The sequence below is a fragment of the Eublepharis macularius genome, chromosome 1 (genome assembly GCF_028583425.1).
Source record: "Eublepharis macularius isolate TG4126 chromosome 1, MPM_Emac_v1.0, whole genome shotgun sequence".
Taxonomy (NCBI): Eukaryota; Metazoa; Chordata; class Lepidosauria; order Squamata; family Eublepharidae; genus Eublepharis; species Eublepharis macularius.
The window spans coordinates 183,496,303-183,523,623 of NC_072790.1; the positions used below are offsets into that span (position 1 = coordinate 183,496,303).

The window sequence follows — 27,321 nt, forward strand, 5'->3', positions numbered from 1 at the left end:
TGCATGAGAAGACTCCTAGCTGGAGTGGTTGGGGGAGGAGAGGCAGAAGCAAGCAAGGCAAAAAGTCAGAGCAACCAGCTCTTGAAGAAGGAAGAATGCTTTTGCCTGCAGCAGCAACTTCACCAGTAACCTTGGAAGCCACTTGGAAGAGCCTTGATGGGTGGAGCCTCTAGAAACGTTCAGTATGAAAAAAACTTTGTATCCTATTTTTTTTTTTGCAAAATATCAGCCCTTTTACTGTCCCTTTCCCACCTTTTTTTGCAAAAGACATCTCCTGTACCCTTTCACGCAGCTTATTTATACACATATATAGCCTTCAACATGGTAAGACGTGGAGAGGGGGAGTGCAAAAATCTGAGCAGGACGGGTAGCCAGAAAAGCACCCAAAATGGCCAAAATGCTATTATGGAGGATAAGACCAAAAGGAGGCTGGCAGAAGGAACCATGGAGACCAGAAGAAACAATGTTGCTATTATGTTTTTGGCAAGAAAGGGACAGGAAGAACAGCAATAGGTGGTGTCTCTTGAAGCAGGAAGAATAGTGTGGATCTGAGGGAAAATGCCTTGAGGGTGATAGCAACAAGCAAGCAGGTTGGAGGGCTGCACAGAAAGAGCTTTGGGGCCGCATGTGGCCCACGGGCCACAGGTTGGGAACCCCTGCTCTAGAGAATGAATCCACCATTTTTCAACATCTCTAACACAGAGAAAAGGAACTGGAGCATGAACAAAATAAAAACAAGATATTTCAACGCACAGAACAGCAAAAATCAATGAAAAAACTCATTGTTTTTTAAAGAGATCTAAATACACGCAAAGCAATTATCCCTGCATTATAGTTGTTCTGATTGGATAAAACTGAATCATTAAAATAAGAAACATTCAAGTGACAGATTTAACAACTGTTATATTATCCTTGAGACAATTAAGTGTTTACTCACTGCTAAGATACAATAGCCTGCTCCCGATTAAAAGAAAACACACAGTAAAAAGGCCTTAAGATAGCAAAACAAGAATATAAAAAAAAATTAAACACTTCAAACTCATGACATCAATTTGCAGTATTTTGTTCTATGGGAAACACTCCAATCATGAACTGAATGACTGATTAACAGTTTTTTTTAAAAGAACAGTCTAAATGAAAGCTTTATGTTCATCTTTGACTGAGAAATGAGTATTAAGCTACCATTTTAATTCAAGGTACTTAAGAAATTTTTCAATTCAAGAGCAGCTTCTTGAGCCACTACTCAAATTCAATTTCTGTTCCCAAGTTTGATTTTATCAAAAAAAACCCTAAAGGCAGCAGCAACAGCAGTTTGAGAGAAAATGTAACAGTTGAGCAACAGAACTACATTTTTTAGTAACACCAAATTAAAACAATGGACAGCAATAGTCGGTTAAGGTTTTTAAAAAAAACATACAACCCGGGAAAATAAATCACTGTACACTACAACTTGGAGGCTGTTAAAGTGACAAATCCAGAGACTGTACAGTGCAAGACATGCTTTTCCAGTTACAACTTCAAAACAGGAGTGCAAAAGAAATTAAAGCTTTGTTGTCTGAAGTCAATTTACTTTTTAGGATTTAAAAAGCACTAGAATTATTGTTACAGAGAGTTCTGTCCATATATCAGTAAGACCTTTTCCTGAACACAAACTTTTAAAAGTCAAACCATGCCTCACCAAGCCTGTGTACTATAAAAAACACAAATCACTTTGCCCCAAACACCTAAGAGTCTTTTGACCTCTGAACCAGCATCAGTAGTGTGTAACCAGAAATCTGCAGGCAAGAAAACCAACCTCTGAAATCCTGCTTTAGGTAAGAGTATCTATGACCTACAGGTAGCAGAAGCAGCAAATAGCCTGGCTTCTATATGCTCCTGAAATAGTAACAAAATGGCTTCACAAGAAATGATAATGATATTAAAAACATTGGCAGAGCCCTGGCTAAGGAACAAAGTAAAGCAAAAATCATTCTACAGAAGTTGGAAGAGGCAGATTTAATAGGAACTCCAGGCAAGTGCTTTAGCAAGCTGACTAGGCAATGCATGCACCTATCCATGCAAAGTTAAAATATGGCTCCAGATGCTTAGAAGTAGGGTATGCATTTCTGAAATCAAGGCTGAAGTCAGTTGCTTGCTAAATTTACAAAAATATATATAGCCAATGCTGTAGCTTAAGAAGTCATCTTTACTTCTTTTGTCAACTTTCACATGTATAAACTACTTTTTAGACATTCTAAAGGTCACTTGCAACAAAAAAGTCAACCTTTTTCAAAACAAGATTTTAAAAAGTGGGTCTTTTCAAGTGAACAGGACCATCTGCTGTTTATCAATTTAAAATAAATCCAAGCTTAATTTGACCAGAAGATACTCCTGTATAGGAACAGAGGCATAAACGTAAATTTCACTGTAATAATCACCTCCACAGAAAAAAAGTTAACTTTTCAGAACATGATAGAACAGGTCTGCTTAGTACAAATGTATGGCAAATTAGCACAATCCTGTACAGAGCGGCCCACTCAAACAGAAGAAGAGGCAGGAGGCAGCAGCTGCGGGGGGAGGGGGCGGAGGGGAAATGTCTTAGCAATAAGAGAAAACTGTTGTTCAAAATTGGTGTTCTGAAGAGCCAGCAGCCTAAATGAGACCGTGCTGTGAATTTCAGTATCCAGACCAGACAATCTGCTTGGGCTACTAAAAGCAGTGCATTCTCCTGGGAGGTATCATTTATTCCAAAGTTATTTATTATTCCGAAGGCGTTTTGACTTCCTAAGTGAACCTATTGATTCAACAGCTTTCTTCCGCTTCCTAGGAGTTTCCTCACTTGGCGCAGACCTTGAGGAAGTTCCAACTGCACTTTCCATAACCTCTCGCAGTTTGCGTTCAAGCTCAGCCAGTCGGGCATTCTGCTCACCTATGATTTGGGTTTGCTCAAGCAGTTTCTGGTCTTGGTCTTGGAGCTGTTTCTGCTGCTCCTGCACTTTGGTGCGAAGCTCTGAAATTTCACGCCTTAGCACAGTCACACCTGCACCATTGGTTTTAACTTGCTGCTGGAGCTTGGTGACCTCCTGCCTTGACGGGTTTTGTTTGGAGAAGAGCTGCATTGTTGTTAAGGCTGCAGAAGGACCTGGAACTGCAGAAAGAGAGTGATCTGATTTTACCCTTCCAATTTTGAAATGCACTTAAGTTTGTTCTCTAAAAGTTAAGTTTCTGAGCATCAAACTTTGTAAAGTGGACATGAATATGCAAAAATCTGCAACTATTTCTGTATTTTTTTTTACAGGTTCAGTTAGAAAATAATCCATCTAGTCCTGCATTGTGTTTCAGCAGCTGCCCTGAAGAGCACAGAGGCCAAGGCCTTCCCCTAATATTGCCCCCCCCCTAGCACTGGTATTCAGAGGCTTTACTGCATCTGGAAGTGGAGGTTTCAAGTCATATTAGTAGTCATTTACTGATAGGGAAGTGTGTTTGGATATTTCTGGTCCAAATATGTATCCTTATTGGTATTTTCTGGGTATGCAGAACAATATATTTGGGGATATATGGGGCTGGTATTTTAAGGGTCCTAGGCCTGTTTTTCTTTCGTTTAGCAGGTGTCCAAGGCAACAGGAAGACTGGTGGTGGTATGTAGCTCTTTCAGGCAATGGGATCAGATGTAGGGGGAGCTCCCAAATCCAGGTGTTTTTTTTTAAAAAAAATCCTAGAGCATAGGAGTTTACTTAAATAAAAAATATTAGTCACAGCACATACACTTCACACTGACTGCTCCCTGGGGGTAACTCAAAGATCTGCCGGGGTGGGGCAAACAGTGCTAGGCAGGGTAAGAGGGGCCACTAGGCAGGCTATTGCCAGACTTAGTTCTGTAACAATACTGGACGAGGCACACATGTCAGCCAACATTTTTGCCACCATCCAGAAACAGTTAGTGGCATGGGTAGGCAGGTATGTCTCCATGAGCATCCCTGGTGACTGATATGCATCCTGGATGCTGAATGGAGGAGCAAATGTTAGGGCGGTGGTGGAGTCTAAGCGTCTCAAATGCATGGCCCAGCTTGGTTTGGGTTATGCAGAGAATACCAGATCGGACACTGAAGTCCATGATTTCCAGGGCCTGCTCCAGGCCTGCCAGAATATCCTAAGTTACTTCTTGCACAGTGTGAAGGTCACCCATCTGCTGCACCAGAAGCAGGTGCTAACGAGCATACTAGAGCACTGCCTCATCAGTGACATCAACACCACTGCAACTCCAACTGTGCCATGCTGGATCATCTGGTGGAACAGCAGAGTGCTCTGGACAAGGTGGCATTGGAAGTTAACATTATACTAGACCATTCAGTAATGAGGAGTGGCTGACTCTCTCACCATCACATTCTTGTTTAACACAGCAAACTATGAGGCACATGCTGGGGCCCAGAGCTTCTGGTGGGGCCGAGAGTTGCTGATCCTCTGCCCTTGTACCTCTCCTGCCTGCTGTCTGTGTGCCTTTCACTTCCCATTTGCTTTCAAATGGTCAACCACCCATGCTTTCAGCTTCCCAGAACTGATGGGGAAGTACATGTGGGTGGTGCAGAATGTCAGCAGTACTGGTGGCTTCAGCAATAGCACTACCAGCTGCATGCACTGGCCAGTGCTGGCAGGGAACAGGCAAGAAGGTGATGCAAGTGGTTGTGAATGCAGGTAATGGGAGGGCTTATGACCAGGGGAAGGATGCACTGTCTGCCCAGGGCCCCGCAAACCTGGAACCAGCACTGATTTCTGGGATGGCCATTGTGATGAAGACTACTGGAAAGGCAGTTGCCAATAGTGGGAATGCGAGAGAAATAAGCTAGGCTTCAGTGGACATAATGGTGAAGAACTTCCTATCTGAGCCCTACAAACTGCATGCCACTGATCCACTGGGCCAGAAAAAACTAGTCTGGACAGAGTGTGCATGTTTTTCTCCCAAATGGGTGACAATGTCCTACTTTAATGCATCTCCCCCCTCCCCCAGACATTAAGCTGCTAGTGACTCTGTCCCTTTTGTCACTTGAAATAGCCAAGAACAAGGGGTGAATATAGGACCAACAGAGCATAGGGTTTGGAAGAGAGGAAAACATATTCCTCTCTGCTCACGCTTGGGGCTGAATGGTTTCCTGTTCACTAAGCCCTGGCTTCAAGAGTGAGAGCTATAGGTGCTATAATGCAGTAGCCCTGCACTGAAAAGGTCTGGGGCTAGGTGAACAGGAAACGCTATATCTAGCTCTGGACCTGAACAGTCTTTTCCCCATCCACAGACCAATTTTCCAAATATGTTTTCCCTGTGATTCCTTGCTGGCCTCCAAATTGTGTACAACTATTAAAATTAACAGGAAGCAAGGAATCACAAGAAAGTAGAATGTTACAGTTTCTTAGCAGCACAAAGAGAGAATGTTCAAAGCCACTGAAATATATACCTGGTGCTGCTGCTATAAGACGTCCTGATACATCTGATCCTGGCAACTTCCTTTTCAGAATTGGAACGATCTTCTCATCAAAATATTCCATTGCCATAGATGAAATGTCCCTTAACTCCTGAAGGACTTCATGGGCTCTCTGAGGAGCTTTGGTGGAGTTTACATACCTTAACACACGATAAATTTCATCAATTACCTGAAACAAAGGGGGGAAAGTGAGACATGGCTAGTGGCAAGAGGTAAGAGGTAAGATTCTCAATTAATGATACAGTGATATTTTAAATATTTAAATACATTGCTACTGATCTATTCCCAAAACCAATGCAAGGTGATGGTTCTATCCTTTATAGCCCTATGTGGTGTGGAATCAAGATATCTGAAGGACCATCTTCTCCCAGACATTTCTTCTAGGGGGTTAAAATCACAGGAAGAGGGCACTCCAGATTGTCCCATCAACCAAAGCAGCTCAGTTGGTGGGTACATGAGAGAAGGCCTCTTCAATGGCAGCCCCATGATTATGGAACAATGTCCTCAGAAAATGTGCCTGGCCCCCCCACTCTCAATCTCAGGAAATAGCTGAAGACTGTTTTATCCAGAATAGCACGTTTAGCCATTTTTTATGTATTGGTCAAATCAAATTATGATTTTAAACGGTGTTTTAATATATTTTTATGCTTGTTCAATTTATATTGTAAGCCGTCTTGAGTTCCATGAAGTGGAAAGGCAGCGAATAAACATTTTAAATAAATAAATATTTTTAAATTAGTGATTTGAAATTACTAAGGAAATATTTTAGGAGATCTGTATACCTTGTTTTATTTGCTTTAATAGCAAATCTGAGGACTGGGCAACTAGCCAGATTTAAAAAGCATTTTATAAAGTCTTTAGTATGCATATCCTATCAAGAGAGTTGGCCAGTTTATAAGAAAGGAACGGCAGTCACTTGTATGGCAATGTTTAGCTAACATTCCTTAGAGAGATGCCCACAGAATTATTCTTAGCACTGAAAATTTAAGAAGTTAATCTTATTTTGCCACACTTTGCAATATTAAACTTTTTTGTACTTTACCTTCCCAGGTATAAAGCAGCAGAGGTTAGAATCCACATACTTCATGAATGTCATATTCAGCAATGACAGCCTTGTTTCTACAGCAGCAAGAATGTCTGCATGGCGAGCTAGTGAATGATTTCTCCTTTCTGATTCCCGTCTAAAAAAAAAGGCGGGAAAAAATTAAGCTACATAGGCAAAGAGAATCTTCTGTTCTTACAGAATGAGGCTTATTTGGGGTTCAGCTCTCTGCAAAGACTGACTTCAGCACTGATATTCATTATGGAAACTGAAGTAAAATGACCAAATCTTTTTATATCATTCTTGCACAAAAATCCAGCTTTTAACTGCTACAACTGAATTAGCAGCAGAGCTTTGGCTTAAGTTTGAAATTTCTCCCAAATGTGCTATTAAAAAGAGGTAGGCTCTTCCAGCACGCCTATCTAGGAGGAGTTTCCTTTTAAAACACAGAATTTACTATGGAAAGTCCAGTTCTGACACTCAGGCGTGATTCAGATACTATGTAATGGTTTCAGGTTAAGCAGCTGTGTTGGTTTGCCGTAGAACAGCAGGATTTCAGTCCCGTGGCACCTTAGAGACCAACAAGATTTTCAGGGTATAAGCTTTTGAGAATTAAAGCTCTGTTCTTCAGATACAGTATCTGAAGAAGGGAACTATGACTCTTGAAAGCCTATACCCTGAAAATCTTGTTGGTCTCTAAGGTGCTGCTAGACTCAAATCCATCTACGTTATGGTTTGGCACTGCATATTAAAAGAGAGAACTAGAAGCTTCTGGTTGCTTCTGCAATCTACATGTAGTCCTCTCTATGTGTATACAAACATTATTTTACTGTTCATGCTGCACACTATGGCTAGTACAATCTTCATATGCATAAAATATAGATAATGCAGTTCATGATCTCAAGCAATACTATAGCATATTGTCCTTGTATCTTCTCCAAAGGCAAAGCAGAAAGACAGGCTCAAGCAGAGGGGAAAAAGACCCTCTCTCTCTACCCACAAAATTATTCTAGGGATAGAGATGCACAGCAATGACAGGACATAAGTAGTAGTAGGTGGATCAATACCATGGCAACACCATTCCTGCTGATCTATTAGGAACTGATTTTACCATTGCCATAAATCCTTCTGGCAAAAGACAATGAGACCTTTAAATTGCTGACCTTCAAATACTTGTTTCATAAGCTATGGCAAGCAGCTTTTCTTTTGAAAACTGTTTGCACAGAGTGGTGGGTGCATACCTTGGAAGCTGTGCTTTAACTTGTTTCTGGCACAAGTTATGGTATCTTTCCACTTTCAGAAATCCCTGATTCAGCATTCTCTGGCAAACCAAGTCCATTCGCTTACATACCTACATTGAAAATACAAAACACAAAAAGCTTAAGATCTCTTTAACTACTTAATAAACCAAGGTCACTTTTATTACTGAACAGCTAATGTTAAACATTATTTCTCCTTTGCACTGTGGCACAATTACAGCTACAAAGAGAAACGTATCAGCCTTTTTCTTTTCGAGTCTTTGAGTGCACAATGCTCACATCTTCATCTTGTTCCATATTTTTAGGGAAGGTACACTGCAGTTCAAAATATAGTCTCAAGTGATATCACTGTTAGTTTCTTGCCAAAATCTTTCAAAGAACTAGGACTTCCAACATACACAGCATGCATCTGTTCCTCCATATGGAGAGATCAAAAAATTAAAAGCTATAAGAAAAACCACAATTTAAGTGCAACACAAAAACACAATTATACAGCTCCTTTAAGGAATTTCTCATTTTTCCTTATTGTAGGAAGACAGATAAATCAATACACTATACAAAAGTTCCTTGTACATTTACTCTTCCCACATCTGGTATTCCTCATGTTTTGGAAACTTTAGAACAAAGAATCTTGGTTGCACTTGCCTGTTCACTGAGTGGTCACCAGTTTGATGAGTGGTTACCAGTGCAGTCACACATGGGTACTGCAAATATGAAGGCCTGCTATAGAAGAAACTTCTAGAGCTCCTAAAACTATTTGTGTGCTCCCCACCCCCTCTCTGCACAGAGTTCCCTACCTTCTTCCAAGCACAAGGAGGGGGTGGGAGCAGTATCATCAGTTCCCTGATGTCACTGCGGGAGAGGTCAACATCATGGTACCAGTAGAACTACAAGGAGAGCTCACAGCAGGGCAGGAGGGAAGGTTGTGTAACTGCATGGGTGACCACTTGAAGAACAACAGTTACAGGAAAGTGCAACTATGTTTTCATCATCATGGTTACATACAGTCCCACATGAGTGACTAGCAAGTAACTTATCCCTTTGTTGGATGGAGAGTGTGATACTCTCATCAAAACAAAGACTATAATTTAGTCTTAACTCAATGATGCCTCTTTTGTAGCATCAGTTATCTATTGTGTAATGCATGGTGTAGGTATAAGAAAATGACCTTCATAGAGAAGCTAGCTTGCAATGAGGTAGTCCGGGACCTGGTAGAGTATGCATGCACTTGGAAAGGACAAGCAACTTGGGCTAAGTTATAGCACAGAATGATTGTCAAAAACTGTCCATCACCCACAATAAAGTATACAAATAAATAGCCATCCATGGTTGAAACTGTTTAGATTCCTATACAGACACCCCTTAAGAAGCGTCACAAAGGGACAGGGGTCTATTCTAGCAATGTCCCAACAAAAATGCACTGCAGAAATGATGCAGGGAAAGACAGGCCATAGTGGAATGAACTGAGACAGGTAAAAAACATGCATCCACAGAATGGAAGACAGAATGGAAAGACAGAATGGAAAAACATGTACCAAGTCAGTAGGGGAAGTTGTGTGTAAATAGTGACATTGACAGTCCCTTCCTGGAGCCTGAATGACAAATACAAAGCTGTATAGGGTCCCTAGTAAATAAAAACAGCAAGATGTTGTTTTGTGGTGGGAACAACTTGTTGTGGGTGTGCTATTTGGATCACGCAGCTGCCACCAATTTATATGTCACAAACCCTTGTCTAACTCAGGCCTGGGCTGACCTTTCCCTACCCTGAGGTAAAACTTCTCTCTAAGACTATGAAGCTGAATACTGGGCTGAGAAGCCTTTAGTAGTGTGGTTGAGATTTAGCTTCAACTTTCTTTCTTGTCCCACCCTTAGGAACATATAAGTGGAATGGTTACCCAGCCAAGTCCAAGTAGGGAAAAGACCAGGGGTTTGTGCTTCCCTTAAAGAGAAACTGGCACACAAGGCTTGTGGTGATTCAAAATGAAACAGAAGGTTTATTTACAAGGAGGAAATGTAAGAAGGCATGTAGGCAGGTGTTTACAACTGAAGTAATTTAGAGGTTTTTGAACAGAATACTTCACTGGTGTGAGGCACAAAACACTTGGTATGGTTCTTAAGCTGCTGGCTCGTATGAGAGATGTTGGTGTTATCAGACTTAAAGTTGTTACAGTATGTTCTTTCTGAGGTTGGCACTCCTTTACAAGTTAGGTGCTCCTCTTTTATCACACACACACAGCACGACTTCCCCTCTTCTCCAGACCTTAGGGTCCACTCCACTGAGTCAAACCGTTTTTAGATACTGGGCAGGCGTTATAGTTATGCCCCAGCTATAACTCTGTTCCTGATTCGAAGGAGAGAGTCCTTTCTACCCACTTCCTTGGCACACTACAATTCCAAGATCTCTTGTGTCTATGCAGAAGTTAGTGCTGTCTTTCCCACTTTAGTCCAAGGACTACAAGTGCTTCATGAACATACTGATTTTTCCTTAAAGGGTACACCTTCCCCTTCCTTCTTTCCACAGAGGACTCTCTGGCTGACCCTCTCTGGTCAGAAGCCAGACTCCAACTCCCCCCTCACTCCAGTGAGGGGAGTTTACTCCAACTGTCAACCTCTCAACATTCCATCACCAACTGCCATTTCAGGCTACCCACATCATCCTCCCCTCTTTACTGTTCGGCAATCCCAGCATTTGAAGCTAAGTCCGTCACAGTAAGACATAGCTAGAGTCCACAATACATTCACTCTAGAATTTGAAGCACTATATAGTATAATCAGTTTTATAAAGGAAGAGCAACAGGGATATGCAACAAGCAAAAAGTTAACAAGAGATTATACCCGTTTGGATTAATCCAAGAAAACACATTGCAGTGCAAAAACACCACTTATAAACAAGTTGAATGACTCAGGCCTCTATGAAAGGATGAAACCAGGGGCCTGGCCATGCTGCCACAGTGCCCTTCCCCAGGGTCATGTATGTCCTTCAAAATCCAATAAAGAAGAGAAATGGTCACAGAACATGGGATCCAACAGATAGGCAAAATTAAACAATCAAAGCCGGACTCTTTGCTATAACCTAAGGAGTGGTGTAAGAGTCAGCAGTGAAAAAGTGGATGTTGATAGCCAGAAAAAAACTGAACAGTGAACTGCTATGAAAGACAGAGGCATCTTCTACATGCAACCCCTGTGAACCATCCATGAGTCACTACATCTTAAGGAGGAGGGGCAGAAGACATGGCCCCTTTAGAGAGGATAGTGAGCCTATTCTTTCTATGCTGAGCCTGCCTATCTGAACTGGACAATTCATGCTCAAGGTAGAAGTCTCCTCCCAAGTATCCTTAGCCAGAATAGCAAACCACAGCCATGAATGCCTCTGAAGAAACAACAAGAATAGTTAGAAGTAGTAATACACAGAGATTATGACATTGGCCAAAATTCTATATTAAGGCTATCTACCACCCAAACGTCTATTATCCTCTCAGATAGAGTCAAAGAAGTATGTCATGCTCCCTCAAAAAGGGGAGGTTAAAAAGGATCATCATGATCTGCTACTTAGCAATTTAAAAGAAAAATTGCAAGAGAGGAATTCCAGGTGAATAACTTACAGCCCTCATTAATCCAGGAGAAAATAAGAACTCTCTCCCAGAATTAGAAAAGAGGCTGAGAACCTTGGAGAGTAAGAGGCAGTGCCCAGGAAGAAAGGAGTGTGGGCAAAGACTGTGCAAACATATACAGAACCATCAGGAAAAACTATCTTCAAAATAATTGGGCTTAGAGGAGGACTAACACCCTACTGGGAGGAAAAACAGTCCAGGAACTTCAGAATATAGCTTCATTGATGGTTCCAAAAGTTGGTCATGGAACCAAGAGGAGGGGATGAACAGGTTTGCCTTCAAAATGCTACAAATTGGTTCTGAGGTCCGTAAGAAGAGGCATGAAATGGCAAGAGGAAGCTATGCCTCTGCTCCGAAAATACACATGTTCGCTGCCAAGAGGGAGAAGTGGAGCCCCTCTTCTTGTGTTAGCCACAGAGTTAACTATTAGCTGAGTGTAGCAAGTCAATAGAATCAAGGCTGATTTGACACCACAACAGCCTTTGTAATCTGGTAACAGCAGGCAGAAATTGCCATGCTCTGGAGGGACCAACCAACATAGAACTGAGTGTTCTTTGTCACTGTGTTAGCCTTTAGAGGTAGACCTAAACAGAAGGTTCCCAGCGGCTGACAGCCAAGGGTTCTTCACTGGAACAGACAGCTCCTGACTTTGGGACTGAGACAACCCTAAGGAGTGAGAAAATGTTTTTAGCCAGGCAGGCATGCAGCTAAATAAATGCCTTTTAGAAGAGCAAACTGAATTGGACCATTGGATACTCTCCATGAAGGATCCTTCTCTTCAGAGGAAAAGAGGACATCTTGATGGGTGATTCCCACCCTCAATTCAGGGATACAGGATCAAATTTTTCTACTTCCTACCTTCCTAGTAGGAATCACCCTTCTTTGCAGTTCTGGCAACTCCGAAAGCAGTTATGTCATAAACTATGTAACACAGTGCTCCAGAATTTAATAACAAAGAGAAAGGTGAGTAATGTCAAGTTAAGGGAAGTGAATTTGTTAGACAGAGAGAAGAATGATGACTTCAAGAGGGACAAGATGTCCTCCTTTCCTCAGAGAAGGACACTTCACTGTGAGCAGCCAATGGTCCGTTCTCCCTCTGAGATGAAACACATTCTTGATGGGACCTCCCAAAACAGTGTCCTTATTTTCAGGGTGGCATCATTTTCTGTCTGTAGAAAGTGTTGTAATTCTCTGCTAAATGCTGCATCAGCTCAGTCATAGGTAGTGTCTTACAAATGGGGAAATGGACAACCCGGTGGGTGCCTTGCAGACCTCTTCAACTGTAGCGTGTCTAGCAAAAGCTGTGATGGTCACAGCGCTTTGAATTGAATGAGCAGTAATCCCAGCTGGTATATCTAGCTTTTGAATTCTGTACGCTTCTATAATGCAAGTTTTGAGGGTACTGCTGATGGCCTATTTTGACATGATTATTCCTTTATTTGGTGAGCATATAGATATAAATAAGGAAGTAGTTTTCCTGACGTGTTCTGTTCTGCAGACGACTGTTTTTATAGTGCACATTTATGTCCAGAGTATGCCACAACTTTTACTTAGGATGAGAAGGATTCAGACAGAATGATGGTAGACCTATTTCCTAGGATCTGTAGAAGAATGAGTTCACTTTAAGCATGAAAGTAGGATCTGTTCTCAAAACTACTCTGTCTTTATGGAAACGTATAATTCAGAAATAACCGCAAGTGCGTCTAGTTCTGATACTCTTCTTGCAGATGTGACTGCAGCAGGGTTTTCATCCTCAGCCACTTAAGAGGAACTTCCTTGATAGGTTCGAAGGGATGTCTGGTTACAGCAGACGGTATGGTATGCTATTTTCAAGTTGGGAATCTGTGAATTTGTGGCAGAACTTTCAGTGTGGTGCACTTGAGGAAGTGACACATGTAAGGGTGCCAGGATAGGCGCAGCACTATCATTAGGGTTGCAACCTGTCATCTTAGAGTCAAGGATTTGAGACTGCTTGCATGTCTTGTAGAAAGGACAGAATAGATCTCATCTTGGGTTTCAGGATATTAGCCCCTTTTTTTCTGCACCACCTGGTGAAGGCTTTCCATGATGCATTATATATTCTGTTAGTGGACTGTCTCCTAGAGTTTAGTAACATGCCAGTTACTTCCTCAGAACAGCTTAATTGTAAGAAGTAGTTCTGCTCGATCTCCAGGTGGTTAAAAGTAGCCATTCTGGATGAGGATGCCAAACTAGGCCTTCTAGAAGCAAGTCCAGAGATACTGGAAGGGTTAGTGGCAGGAGCGTTGGCAGTTGCTGGAGAGCAGAGAACCATGGTTACTGGGGGCAGTAGGATGCTACTGCTATGATTTCTGCTTTCTGTTCTTTGATCTTCCTGATTAACTTTGTCAGAACTGGGATGGGGGAAGGGAACTTGGCCATTGGGGTAGCTCACTTGGTCATTGGGGTTTCAATGTGTCCGAGACCACTTGGCCATTGGGGTATCAATGCGCCGGTTGCTTTGGCCTTGAGATGGTGTAGTAGCTGTCCACTTGATGCTTGATGACGCAATAGATCCACCAGGGGAAGTCTGAGGCATGATATAACGAACTGGAACAGATCTTTCTTCAAAGACCATTCCCACTCTTGAATGGTCTCTGTGTTAAGCCAGTTCGCCTGAATATGCATCAATCCCTTGATTTGTTCTGCCTTGACGGATGCCAGATTCTTCTCTGCTCATGCTAAGATCCTGGATGCCTCTTTGTGTAATACCATAGATCTGGATACCCTTTGTTTGTTGAGGTAAGTTTTGCTTGACAAGTTGTCTGTTATGTTTAGAATATGATGCTCTACTATCTGCAAGGTGAAGTGTAGTAGAGCCAGATGGATCACCAGAAGTTCCAGCAAAATGATGAGGAGGCTTGTTACTCTGTTGGACCATTGGTTCTGCACTGACAAACCTTCCAATATTGCTCTGCATCCAGACAGGCTGGTATCTGTGAAGATCTGCTTTGGTACCTCACTGCAATATTGCTTCCTGTGTAGGAGGTTGGGTATTCTGGTCCATCATACAAGACTGGATTTTACCTGAATGAAAAGATCTTTCCTGTCCATAATCTGTAATTGGAAGAGTCTCAGAAGTTACTGTAATGGCCTTGTATGAAGTGGACCCGAACGGACAGCATTGATGCTCAAGAGAAGTAGTCCCATCAGTTTTGCGAATGTCATCGAGGAAGAGGACGTGACTTTGATGACCATTTGTGACATTACCTTCATTTTCTTTGCTCGTTTGGTCAGGGAAATGCATTTGCATGTTGTGTCTAGAATGACTCCCAGATGTTCTAATCTTTGATTGGGTTGTAAGGAGCTCTTCTGAAAATTAAGAAACTCGCCCGCCATTCTTTGGTATGGGGCATCCCTCAGGGAGTGATTCTTTCCCTGATGCTATTTACATCTATATTCGCCCCTTCACCCAGGTAGTTCGCAGCTTTGGGCTGGGTTGTCACCAGTCTGTGGATAACACCCAGCTCTATCTGTTGATGGACGGCCAGTCTAATCTTGCTCTGAATTCCTTGATCAAGGGTCTTGAGGCTGTGACGGCATGGTTACATCAGAGTCACCTGCAATTGACCCCTGAAGATGGTGGTTCTATGTCTGGGTCATGGGGTGATGGAGCTGGGGAGCCGACTCCCAACCCTTGATGGGGTACAACTGAAACCTTCATTGATAGTGAGGAGCCTGTGCATGACCTTGGATGCCACACTTTCAATGGAGGCCCAGGTCACGACTGTTGCAGATCTGCCTTTTTTCATCTTCGATAGGCCAGGCAACTGGCGCCCTATCTTTTGCCCTAGGACTTGGCTACAGTAATCCATGCAATGGTCATCTCCAGGATAGACTAGTACAACTCACTCTACGCTGGGCTGCCTTTGGGCCTGACCCGGAAGTTACAGCTGGTCCAGAACGCAGCAGCATGCCAATTCATCCTGTGCTGTGCCAGCTGCACTGGCTCCCAGTGGAGTTCCGGATCCAATGCAAGGTCTTGGTGTTTAAAGCCCTTCACGGACTGGGACCTGCATGCCTGCGGGACCGCCTCTCCCATTACGTCCCCTGCAAGGTGTTGCGCTCTGCAGACAAGCAACTCCTGATGGTCCTTGGCCTGAAGGACATCCATCTGCCCTCAACCAAGGCCAGGCTTTCTCTGCCCTGGCCCCGGCCTGGTAGAACGCTCTCCCACTGGAGATCCGGGTCCTGCGGGACCTGTTATAGTTCCGCAGAGCCTTTAAAATGGAGATGTTCGGCCAGGCCTTTGGCTGAGGACCAGCAGGTGTCTCTTCTCTTCCACCTAAGACCACAACTTTTTCTGGGACTGCCCTTGGCAATGTGTTGTGCCCATATGTATGGCCTATATACGGACTCCTGACTGTTTATTTAAGTGGCCTATGGATAAGGCAGCTAGATTATTTTAATGACTGTCTTCAGGCTGTTACTGATTTTATAGTTTTATGATTATTGTATTTTATGGATGTTGTGAGCCACCCTGAGCCCATTTGTGGGGAGGGCAGGGTATAAATCAAATAAATAAATAAATAAATAAAACATATGCTTGAAGGCATCTGATAGCTTATTTCTGTATTGTGCTGTGCCTTGGTCTCAGAGCGTGACCTGATCAATAAGTCATCCAGATAGGGATGCACATGAATTTCTTGCTCCCTCAATTTTATGACTGGATGAATCAAGATCTTCGTGAAGACCCCTGGTGCTGTGGAAAGGCTGAACGGAAGTGCTCTGAACTGCAAGTGGAGTCCTCCTACACAGAACCAGAGGAAACTTCTGTGTCTGAGAAAAATCAGAATGTGTAAATACTCTTCCTTCAGATCCAATGAGGTAAAGTATTCCTCTGGCATCAGAGATTCTGTGATGGATCTCAGCATCTCCATTCTGATGTGTCTCAATTTGAGGAATTTGTTGAGAAACTTCAGGTTTAATATCGCCCTCCAGTCTCTGTTCTTTTTGGGCACCATGAAGAAGACGGAGTATACTCCTTGTCCCTTTCTGTAGTAGGGACAGGCTCTATGGTCTGAATGCTAAGAAGATGTTGGATGGCGGCATGTGTTCTGTGGAGTTTTTCTGGATTCTTGTGAAGGGGGGAGACGAGAAAGTGTTCTGGTGGGATTTTGGCGAATTCTATGGAGTATCCTCTGGTGACTGTCTGTTTGGGAATTGATCCATTTTTCTTGAAAGTGCAGAAGATGTCTCCCACCTCAAATTGGTTCATAGTCATCCTTTTATTGCTTTGTTGTCGAGAGCTGGTTTGTTGTTTCTATTTGAGAATTGCTTGCTGAAGCAACTGCATAGTGGTCCTCTTCTGAAGGGTTGTTTAGAGGTGCCCCAGTGTGATCTTCTGCTGTCTTTATTGAATCTTGCTAGCACTCTTTGGGAACAAAGGAGTAATTCCAGAAGGCTCTCCTATCATTGTGATTCAGTGTCGTGGGCATCGCTTTTTCGAGAGCATCTCCGAATAGTCTGTCGCCTTGGAATGGATAAACGATAATGATTGCCTTAGAGTGGAGGTCAGCTTGGAGGTCAACCAGTACACAGCTGCCTCCTGGTTAGTTAGTAGCATTGCAATTTTCAGCAAGGCCAAATATGGCTGCCATGCTTTCTTTGACTAGGAAGGTACGGCGCCTTTCTTCGGCACTTTTGTGCTTCCGGTCTTTTTGGTCTTTTCATGCAGGTGATGGCAATCACTGCGGTCTCCTCATAGTCTATGCAAATGTCTCTGGAGTTATAGCTGGGAATGGCGGTGAGGGGAGATTCTAACTCTGCTTTGGAGAGGAGCCATCACTTCCTCATGGTTCTCTATTCCAGCATGATGGAGAAGGGCACTTTGTAAGTTTGTAGGGTCTTGCTGCAAGATGGCCGCTGTGGCCAAAAGAAGAAAGAAGACTTCCCGCTATTCCTTCTTGAAGATGCACGAGGAGAAAGATTAGCAGAGATTTAGGACGTGACGAGAGGAATAGCATAGATTAGAATCTAGAGGCAAAGGAAGGTTGAAAAAGGAGAGAAAGGAAAAGTAATAGGTGAGGTAGTGCTCAACTGAAGCTGCTCTCTCTGTTGAGGCAGGAAAGGAACTGAGAAGAGTGACTCCCACGAGAAAGACAAGAAGTAGAAAGATTTGTGCCTCCCTGAATGGTGGGTGGGAATCACCCATCAAGATGTCCTCTACCGTAGAGGGAAAACAGAAGTTTCTCTGGAGTTCACAGATAGTCTGCCTCTTGACCTAACCAGGTATGGAGGAGTTCCATAAATCAGGTTGGCTGCAGAAAAAGCCTTTCACAAAGAGCACTCTACTCAATCAATCTTGCCTTCTGGCATGCTCATGACACAATGGAAGATTTGTATTCACTTACCGTGAAGCTTCCTTTCTCAGTGGTCCGGGAGTGGGTCAGTCCTGACTCTTGGGGTAGCTCCTCCTCCTCCTCTCGCACAGGGTCGGACAAACTTGCAATCCTGAGGGGGAGGGGCTCCCAGGCTCTCCAGTTCCTTTCCAAGCCCCCAAGATTCCCTTTGATTCTCTTTCTAGGCTTTCCATGTCCTGTTTCACATAACTAGAACACTAAGAGAATAACTGCTAACATGTAACTCCATAACAGAAACCAGTAGCTAATGACATATAATTATTATTGTTATGTCCTTTTTAAAAAATATATAACTGGGTGGGATTTTGGACTGACCCACTCCTGGACCACTGAGAAAGGAAGCTTCACAGTTAAGTGAATACAAATCTTCCATTCTCCTGTGGTCCTGGAGTGGGTCAGTCCTGACTCTCGGGATATACGTCTAGCACTGTGCCCTCAGATGGACATTCTAGCTCCTATGTTTCTAGAACATTCTGTAGCACTCTCCTTTCAAAGGCTGCCTCAACTGATGCCATCTGATCTATTCTATAATATTTAGTGAATGTGTGTACAGACTTCCACATTGCAGCCCTACATATTTTTTCTAACGACGGGAAGGATCTATACAATGCTGAAGTGGCTATTCCTCTCAAGGAGTGGGCAGTAATTCCCGCCGGCAGTGATACCTTTCTGACTTTGTACGCTAAACTGATGCACTCCCTAATCCATCTACTTATTGTAGACGATGTAACTTTCTCACCTAATGATCTTTGTCTGAAGGAAATAAACATATTCTCCACTTTGCGTATATGTTTGGTTCTCTCTAGATAGTGGCTCAAAGCTCTTCTCACATCCAACCTGTGCCACTCCTTCTCCTTTTCATGTTTTGGGTTAGTGTAGAAGGAAGGCAGAATTATGTCCTCCCCCCTATGAAAAGACGAATTGACCTTTGGAATAAAGGTAGGGCATGTCCTTAAAACTACCTTATCGTGATGAAAAATACACAAATCCTTGTTTACTGATAGGGCCCCAATTTCTGACACTTGCCTCGCTGAGGTTAGCCCCACCAGGAAAACTGTTTTAAGGGTCAGCTCTTTAAGGGGACATGCTGCCATTAGCTCAAACGGCTCCCTAGTAAGTGTTTGTTTATGTACGCCTTTGCCGTCATATTGTCTGTTTGCACCATGACAGGGTTCTCTCTCAAACAATCCTGTAGTTCCCAGAGACCATTATTTATGGCTCTTAGCTCCAGCAAGTTTATGCTGCATCCCTTCTCCTTGGCATGCCATACTCCCTGGGCTATCCTGTGTCTCCTGTGCACTCTCCATCCTGTCAGACTCTCGTCTGCCGTCATCATTATTCTCTTCGGATCTCTGAGTGGTGACCCTTCCGTAAACCTGTTTGTTTCCTTCCGCCAGTTCAGCTCTCTGGACAAATCCTGTGGAATCTCCACTACTTTGCTCCATCTGTGTGTAATGATCCATTGGTAGGGTCGCAGAAACTTCTGCAAAGGTCTCTTGTGGAACCTGGACCACTGCAATATATCCTGACACAAAACCATCATCCCTAGCAGTTTGACCAATTGCATCTACCAGCTTCTCATTTTGGATGGATCTTATCAGCATACTGATCTTCTATTGCCTCTCCGGGGACACAAAAGCTTTGTACAGAATTGTGTCCACTATCATCCCTAAATGGGTTATCCTTTGTGTTAGAGTAAGAATGCTCTTCTGTTGGTTGATAATGAAACCGTGCTTCTCTAGGCAGTCTACAGTCGTCAACACTGCCTCCTGAGCTGATATCAGGGACAAGGCCTTTATTAAGATATTGTCCAGATAAGGTGATAGGGCTATTCCTTGGACTCGGAGGAAAGCTATTAGAGTTACTAGCACTTTTGTGAACACCCTTGGCGACGACTTTAGGCCAAACAAAAGGGCCCTGTACTGACAGTGTTTCCCGTTATAAGCGAAATAGGTATTTCCAGTGTGTAATTCTGATAGGAATGTGTAGGTAGGCTTCTGACAGATCTATGGAGGCTAGAAAGTCTCCTTGCTGTATGGCCCCCATAGTGGACTTCATAGTCACCATCTTGAACTTCCTGGATGTTATGTGGAGATACTACCATTTTAGGTTCAAGATGGCACCAGCATCCCTATTTCTCTTTGGTACAATGAAGAAAATTGAGTACACACTCTGTTTCCTGTGCTGTGTTGGTACCGGTTCTATTGCCCTTATCTGTTTTTTATTATATTTTTTATTATTTTTCAAATAAAGAAAACAGATATAAGATAAAAGGAGCAATAAAGATTTCAGTACAATTCAGTACAGTTTCAGTAGGCGTGCTTAAATCAACATTATAATTATCCAAGGCTTCTAATTAATCTCAATAGAATTTACAACTGTAAGTTCTGATATTTCACGCATTATTGCCATCATGTTGGATTCTATTCTGTACATTTATTATTTATCCATTCGTAAAAGGGATTCCGCCTATCGCCCTTAACTTGAGTAGGTGTCCAATGGCCTCTTTTATTTTCAGATGTTTTTGGTGTGATGGGTTCCTGAACACTTGGATAAAATGCCGTTTTGGTAACATTCTGAATTCCAAGGAATAGCTCTTAGATACTGTTTCTAGTACCCACCTGTCCGAAACCGTCCAATTCCACTGGGTTGCAAAGTCCTGTGGACGTCCTCCGATCTATCTGGTTGCCCAGTGGCACAAATAGTCAGGCTTGGCTTCTTTTCTTTTGCCCTTTTGATTGAGAGGTTGATTTTCTAAAGGCGAAGGACCTGTTATCATTTCTTGTTTTGGCTTGCCATCAGTTCTTGAAGGGTCTATCAGTACCCTGCCTTGGGGACCTTTTGTAGGAGTGCTTGCTTTTGAACCACAAGTCCTTTTTCTTTGATGGCAGAACTCTTTTCTTTTCTGCATCTTCCACTAGATATTTATCTAAGGCTTCTCCAAACAACTTGGTGCCCATGAAGAGGGTTGCTGCCACATTATTATCAGCTGGACGATCTACATCCCAGTTTCTCAGGCACATATTTCGTCATGCCATTACGTTAAACCCCATAGCTCTAGATGACATTTGGAAAGAATCCAGAGTAGCATCTGCTGCAAAAGCTGCTGCAAGGGCTATTTTCTTAATTTCATTTTTGATTTCCTTTGGGACCTCTCTACCTGCTGCTGCTGCTAGGTCAGAAGCCCAAGTATAAGCTGCTCTGGCAAACAGTGAACCAGTGGCTGAAGATCTCAAGGATGCTGGCGATGCTTCAAAGTTCCTGCGCAGTGCCTGCTCTATCTTTTTGTCAGAAGGGTCCTTTGGCATGCCTTCTGCATACATAGGTAGGACCGACGTTGTTGCCAGGTTAGTAACTGGGTGGTCCACTACGGGGAGTTTTATCTTTTTTGTATCGTTAAGTGTTAGGGAATAGAATTTGTTGAACACCAATTGGTAAAGCCCTCTCCAAACCCTGGGGGTAGGATGGCCCTGCAACCTCTTTCCCTGTATTAGTTTGAGAAATTTCCAAGGTTCTCAGTACCTTTGCAAGCAGCTTAGAATACACTTCTGGTGGGAAAAGCCTGGTTTGTATTTGGCCCACTTCTGTCTCTTCTTCGTCTGACAATTCACCTTCCTCACTCCCTGAGGTTTGGGGCGATGTTTCTGAACCCCACTGGGACTCTTCTGAATCACTGGAGTCCCCTACCGCCCACCTCTCCACCCTTATCCTTTTGGGTTTGGAATGGGCAGTGCCTTTTGCAGGCCTTTTTCCTTTAGAAGTGCTTAGTTGTTGGCTTTCCTTCCTTTGTGGTGCCATTTACTCCCTAAGATCTCTCATTGCATTGTCAAGCCCTTTTTAAATCTGAGTTTGCAGACATGCTAGGATATTTGTTTTGGCTTCTGGCCCAGATAGGTCAGGGTAATTACTTCCCTGGCTTTCTTCCTGGGTAGATTGTGGAGAGCTTGGGGAGTCCATACCACAAGGCGTTGACTCGGATGCTTTCACTTCTAATAGGCCAGCGTTAGATGTCATTCCCGCCAAAATTCTTCCCACCTAAAAGTGAAAGCGAGAAGGGCAGGTATTAATTAATAGCAGGGTGTTTGGAGCTGTTAAGTCCCCCTATGTCAGACAACCAGGGACCCAGGGTTGGGGGGACTGGCCCGCTTTCCTAGCCGCCTATAGAGCTCACAGTGTTAACAGGGAATGAAGCGACTAACAGCCAACTTTAAGCCCCGTCGCTTAGCCACCCAATTCACCACCGCTCTGTGAGGCTCGGGGCTACTTCGCTCTACAGAAGGCCCCCCCCACCCGCTTCACAGAGAGTCATCTCTCTCTCCACAGGAGGATTCTGGCTCTACTCACCATTTTGGCACGTTCTGTGAGGCCTCCGCCATTTTGGACCCCTATGGGACTTTTCTCAATTTGGCAGCCGCCACAGCATTTCCATGTCTCTCTCTGCTGGCCTCAGCAGCAGCTGGGTCCTAGTGCCCTAGGAGCGTCAGCTCTGCAGCTGACCCCCTCGGCTTTTGCTGGCTTGGCCGATGTCTCAGAATTGGGGGAGGAGGAACACGTTCTTTCTTTTCCCTGGCAAGCCCACGCCTCCTTTCTATGGCTCTTCAGGATCGCTGCTCCATGGAGCAAAAAAATCAATGACTCCTGCTGAGCAGGGCTGGAAAAAACTGGAGAGCCTGGGAGCCCCTCCCCCTCAGGATCACAAGTTTGTCCGATCCTGTGCAAGAGGAGGAGGAGGAGCTACCCCGAGAATCAGGACTGACCCACGCCAGGACCACGGGAGAACTGGCCTGCTCCATTGTGATTGCCCAGGAAAATAAGGCACACAGGTTGATCCTCTATCATATCAGGCCATTATAATACTACAGTCAACACAATCTGAAGAGTTTCCTTTATTAGCTGGAATTGATTCAGTATGTAAGGGATAGGTCATATTAATAAGTTTTCTTTTGCCAGAGAGTAATTCACAGAGGTTTCTTTTCATAGTCTCTGAGAGGCCCCGCATGTGGGTTCTGTGCTAGCCCAGAAGGCAGCGCTGGAATGTTCTAGAACTCACGTTTGAGGATTGTCACTCAATTCCCTTACCTGAGGGAGGATATTATCCCTATGCACATGCCTCAACAGGAAGGGCAAGGACCTTCTCTTCTGCTCACATAATAGTAAGCAGCAATATGACTGTTCTTCTGAGAAATTTTACTCTTAGTTTCTGTCCTTATCTTTGTTTTCGTCCTCTCTCATCCCTATCCTAAAATATATGACTTTTCATTTCCACCTATCCTCCTTCCCCCATCCTTGGAGGCTTACAGAAAGGCAGTCCAATTATGCAGCATCAACCCTAATTGCTACCAGAGTTCTATCATGGCCCTATGACCAAGACGAACCTTTCTCAGGTTGCCACCCATCTAGCCTCAGATGGCAGGGGCCTCCGAAGATGACCAGAGTGAATGGGGAGGTTCATATGGGAGGTATGAAGGTATGCTGTCCCCAAGTTATATAGGGCCTTTAAAGGTCAATATCAGCACCAAATAAAGGTCAAGGCCTGTGACAGACAAGAGAAGATTCTGTCTTCTTTTCTTACCTGATTCAGCGTGAACAAATTAGTTTGGCTTAGTGGAATACTGAAGTGAGAAGGAAGAAAAAACTTGAAGCAGTTTAACAGCCAACAGTCAAATGAAAAAAGGGGGAGTTGGGGTTTGGAGAGTGGACAGGAGGTATTCTGAATAGGTAGGGAGTCCAACAGGGACTTGAGAGAATTATTTAGGCAGACAGGGTTTGGGGTGCTGTTTCTGCATAAAAACAGTAAAGTGTAAAATTCTGCCCGATTATTGTTTGTAAGTCTAAAACACTTAAAGCACTTACTTCATAAACATTAAGCACAAAACACCTCCCAGCTCTAATAAGCTGTGCCACCTATCATATAAAGTTGGAAGGCATTGAATATCACACTTACTATATTAATAAAATTAAGTGTGTTTGTTACACCTGACTCTTGCATTCTCATCCACACATATAACTTATGGCAAATTCTATAGGACCCGGGGACAAGGGTCCTGATTGGTATCTGCTGTGATCTGTGGTTAAGGATTAAAGAATCTGGTGTGTAAAAGGAAAATAGAAATAAAAAAATCTACTTTGCCTCACGTTCCTAGAATTGAGGGTGCAGGTGGTGAGTGAGGCGGTTCACAACTTTCCAGCCTGAAATACTTGTTAAATGATAATATAAATAGACATAAATGAAAGGTCTAGATCAGTGATGGCGAACCTTTTTGAGCCCGAGTGCCCAAACTGCAACACAAACCCAACGTATTTATTTCAAAGTGCCAACACTGCAATGAAACCTGAATACTAAGGTTTTAGTTTAGAAAAAACAACTCATACAGTTGTCTGAACTAATTAACATCCCTCTCTTTCTCTCTCACTCACTCATGAGCCACGAACGAAAATAAAGCAACTTAAATGAAAGCTGCTTGCCTTTCTTTAGACCAGCAGCGTCTTGCAAGCACTCTCTCTCACACTCACTTAGGAGTCACGAATGGAAGTAAAGCAAGTTAAATGAAAGCTGCTTGCCTTTCTTTACACCAGCAGCATCTTGCAAGCACTCTCTCTCACACTCACTTAGGAGTCACGAATGGAAGTAAAGCAAGTTAAATGAAAGCTGCTTGCCTTTCTTTACACCAGCAGCATCTTGCAAGCACTCTCTCTCACACTCACTTAGGAGTCACGAATGGAAGTAAAGCAAGTTAAATGAAAGCTGCTTGCCTTTCTTTATACCAGCAGCGTCTTGCAAGCACTCTCTCTCTTACTCACTTAGGAGTCATGAATAGAAGTAAAGCAAGTTAAATGAAAGCTGCTTGCCTTTCTTTACACCAGCAATGTCTTGCAAGCACTCTCTCTCTCACACTCACTTGGGAGTCACGAATGGAAGTAAAGCAAGTTAAATGAAAGCTGCTTGCCTTTCTTTACACCAGCAGCGTCTTGCAAGCACTCTCTCTCTTACTCACTTAGGAGACACGATGCAAGTAAAGCAAGTTAAATGAAAGCTGCTTGCCTTTCTTTACACCAGCAGCGTCTTGCAAGCACTCTCTCTCTTACTCACTTAGGAGTCACGAATGGAAGTAAAGCAAGTTAAATGAAAGCTGCTTGCCTTTCTTTACACCAGCAGCGTCCTGCAAGCACTCTCTCTCTTACTCACTTAGGAGTCATGAATAGAAGTAAAGCAAGTTAAATGAAAGCTGCTTGCCTTTCTTTACACCAGCAGCGTCTTGCAAGCACTCTCTCTCTCACACTCACTTGGGAGTCACGAATGGAAGTAAAGCAAGTTAAATGAAAGCTGCTTGCCTTTCTTTACACCAGCAGCGTCCTGCAAGCACTCTCTCTCTTACTCACTTAGGAGACACGATGCAAGTAAAGCAAGTTAAATGAAAGCTGCTTGCCTTTCTTTACACCAGCAGCATCCTGCAAGCACTCTCTCTCTCTCACTCACTTGGGAGTCACGAATGGAAGTAAAGCAAGTTCAATGAAAGCTGCTTGCCTTTCTTTATACCAGCAGCGTCTTGCAAGCACTCTCTCTCTCTCACTCACTTGGGAGTCACGAATGGAAGTAAAGCAAGTTAAATGAAAGCTGCTTGCCCTCCTTTAGAAAGCCCAGCCCGGCTGCTACCTCCGCTTCCTGCTGCTAAAGAGATGGGCAGCAGGGAGGCAGCAGTGAGGAAAAGAAATTACGTGGGCAGGGCTAAAACCCACGTGATTGCTTTTGAACGCTAGGGGAACTCCGCTGCAGCACATTCCCCCTCCAAATGAGCCCCGGACTTAGTGATCTGGCGACATGGCTCGCGTGCCCACAAAGAGGGCTCTGCGTGCCAGCTGTGGCACGCGTGCCATAGGTTCGCCATCGCTGGTCTAGATCATGGCTTCTGACAAAGCCCGTATTTTCAGGAGAAATTCTTATAGCAAAAGAAAGGCATGCACATCACGAGAGCACCACCTAACATCTCATGGCAGTGTTTCTCTCTATGTAGATAAAGGAGGTAATGCATTCCTATTACCTGCAGTTAAAGGTTCACTGGTACCAAGGTTAGAAAAGTTCCAAGACCATAACAGAACTGGTAAGAATACACAGTACTGGGCTAAGTGGGCCATTGGTTTAAATGTAAATATGCAAGAAGCTACCTATTATTCCTTGCAGATCCTTTTGAATGTTGGCAACGCAAACCTTAAAGCAATTGTTTAAGAATTAAACAAGTGTAGACATCCCAGGCTATGAGTGATACAAAATTGTTGAACAACACACCTACTTGGCTCCAAGAAGGTGGCAGCTGAAGTGTAGTTTTCAGTTTCTTATACTTTAATAATGCCAAGAAACTGGAGAGGATTATGAAGTTGGCAAAGATGATTAAAAATGTCTAATGCCATACACACAGAACAAGATTAAAGAACCTGATGAGCTTACCATAAAGAAAAGCTGAAAATACATGCCAGAAAGATTCCAGAAGATCTTAAGGAAGACAAACATACTCTTAGCAACCAAAAAAGCAGTGAGACTTCTGTAACTGATAGCCAAAGAAAAAACACATCATTAGAGAGAAGGTGCACTGTCACCTTATTTTTTATCCTCCTCCTTACAGCCCAGGGAGAGAGGCCAAGGGTTCTCTAATGGCCCTCAAGCCAGTCCCCTTTGAGGGGAACGTGGCATGCTGTACATTCCCTTAGCTGCTTCCCGCCTCTCACATGGAAAGAAGCCCTTGTAAGAAGCTGGAAGCCATTCCAGTCATTCTCATGGGTTTGGGTTACTCTCCTCCAGTAAATCTGGATTGCTCTGGGGTACCACCAAGCATCTGCTGAGGTGACAACCCTTTAAAAGGACATAGATCAGAGACAGCCATTGACAGCCACCCCTCCCGCCAGCAGCAATTCCCTGGAAAGTATGGGGTTTCCTCTTTCAGAACAGTGCCCATAAAAAGGCACAAATGTTTTAAATAAATATTAAATAAAAACTGCAGCAGCATAAGCATACTTTCAGTTCTCATGATTAAACCCACGGCTGCAGGAAGTTGTGGAATCCTACTGCTAGTTGTTCAGTAAATGAGAATGAATGAATGATAGGGCTGTGGGTTGGGCAGAAAAATAGGCCACCACTCTTGCACAGGTCAGGAGGAAAGAAGTAAAACAGGACAAAGTGAAAGAGGCAGGTCCGGAAATTATGCTAGTAAGTCTGGATTTGCCTCTGCATAAGCAGCAAAAATGGTATGCTATTAATTAATGCTCTATATTTAAAAGTATTAAACATAAACAAAACGTGAAGTTGATTAAAATACTTAATGAAGTGAGATGTGTACATTCTATGATGGGAGGAGGGGGGAGTAGAGTGGAGTTGCTTGCAAGTTAGTTCCAAACAAGCAGTGTAAGTTTAGAACTGGGCTGCAGTTCAAGAAGCCTGAAAACCATTGTGACAGGGCATTATCAGAAAGCCACAAGATTCCCGGAAGGCAACTGTACTGCTCCAATTAGCTTCATTCTAGAGGGGATGCAGAGTTAGTCAGTAGCAACTAAAACAGTCTTGTGGCACCTGAAACAAAGATTTCT

At 43.4% G+C, this 27,321-nt stretch overlaps 1 protein-coding gene across 1 annotated transcript in view; it reads right to left on the reverse strand.

Annotated features, from left to right (window-relative positions):
• Positions 1-766: 766 nt before the first annotated feature.
• The window catches only part of FBXO28 (F-box protein 28), a 38,610-nt gene continuing 12,055 nt past the window's right edge, over positions 767-27,321 (reverse strand). The window contains exons 2-5 of the mRNA XM_054995373.1: positions 7,737-7,846; positions 6,496-6,634; positions 5,427-5,622; positions 767-3,127 (exon numbers count right to left, since the gene is read on the reverse strand). Of these exons, the coding sequence (XP_054851348.1) occupies positions 2,733-3,127; positions 5,427-5,622; positions 6,496-6,634; positions 7,737-7,846 (840 nt within the window). The 3' untranslated portion in view covers positions 767-2,732. The remainder of the gene's footprint in view (positions 3,128-5,426; positions 5,623-6,495; positions 6,635-7,736; positions 7,847-27,321) is intronic.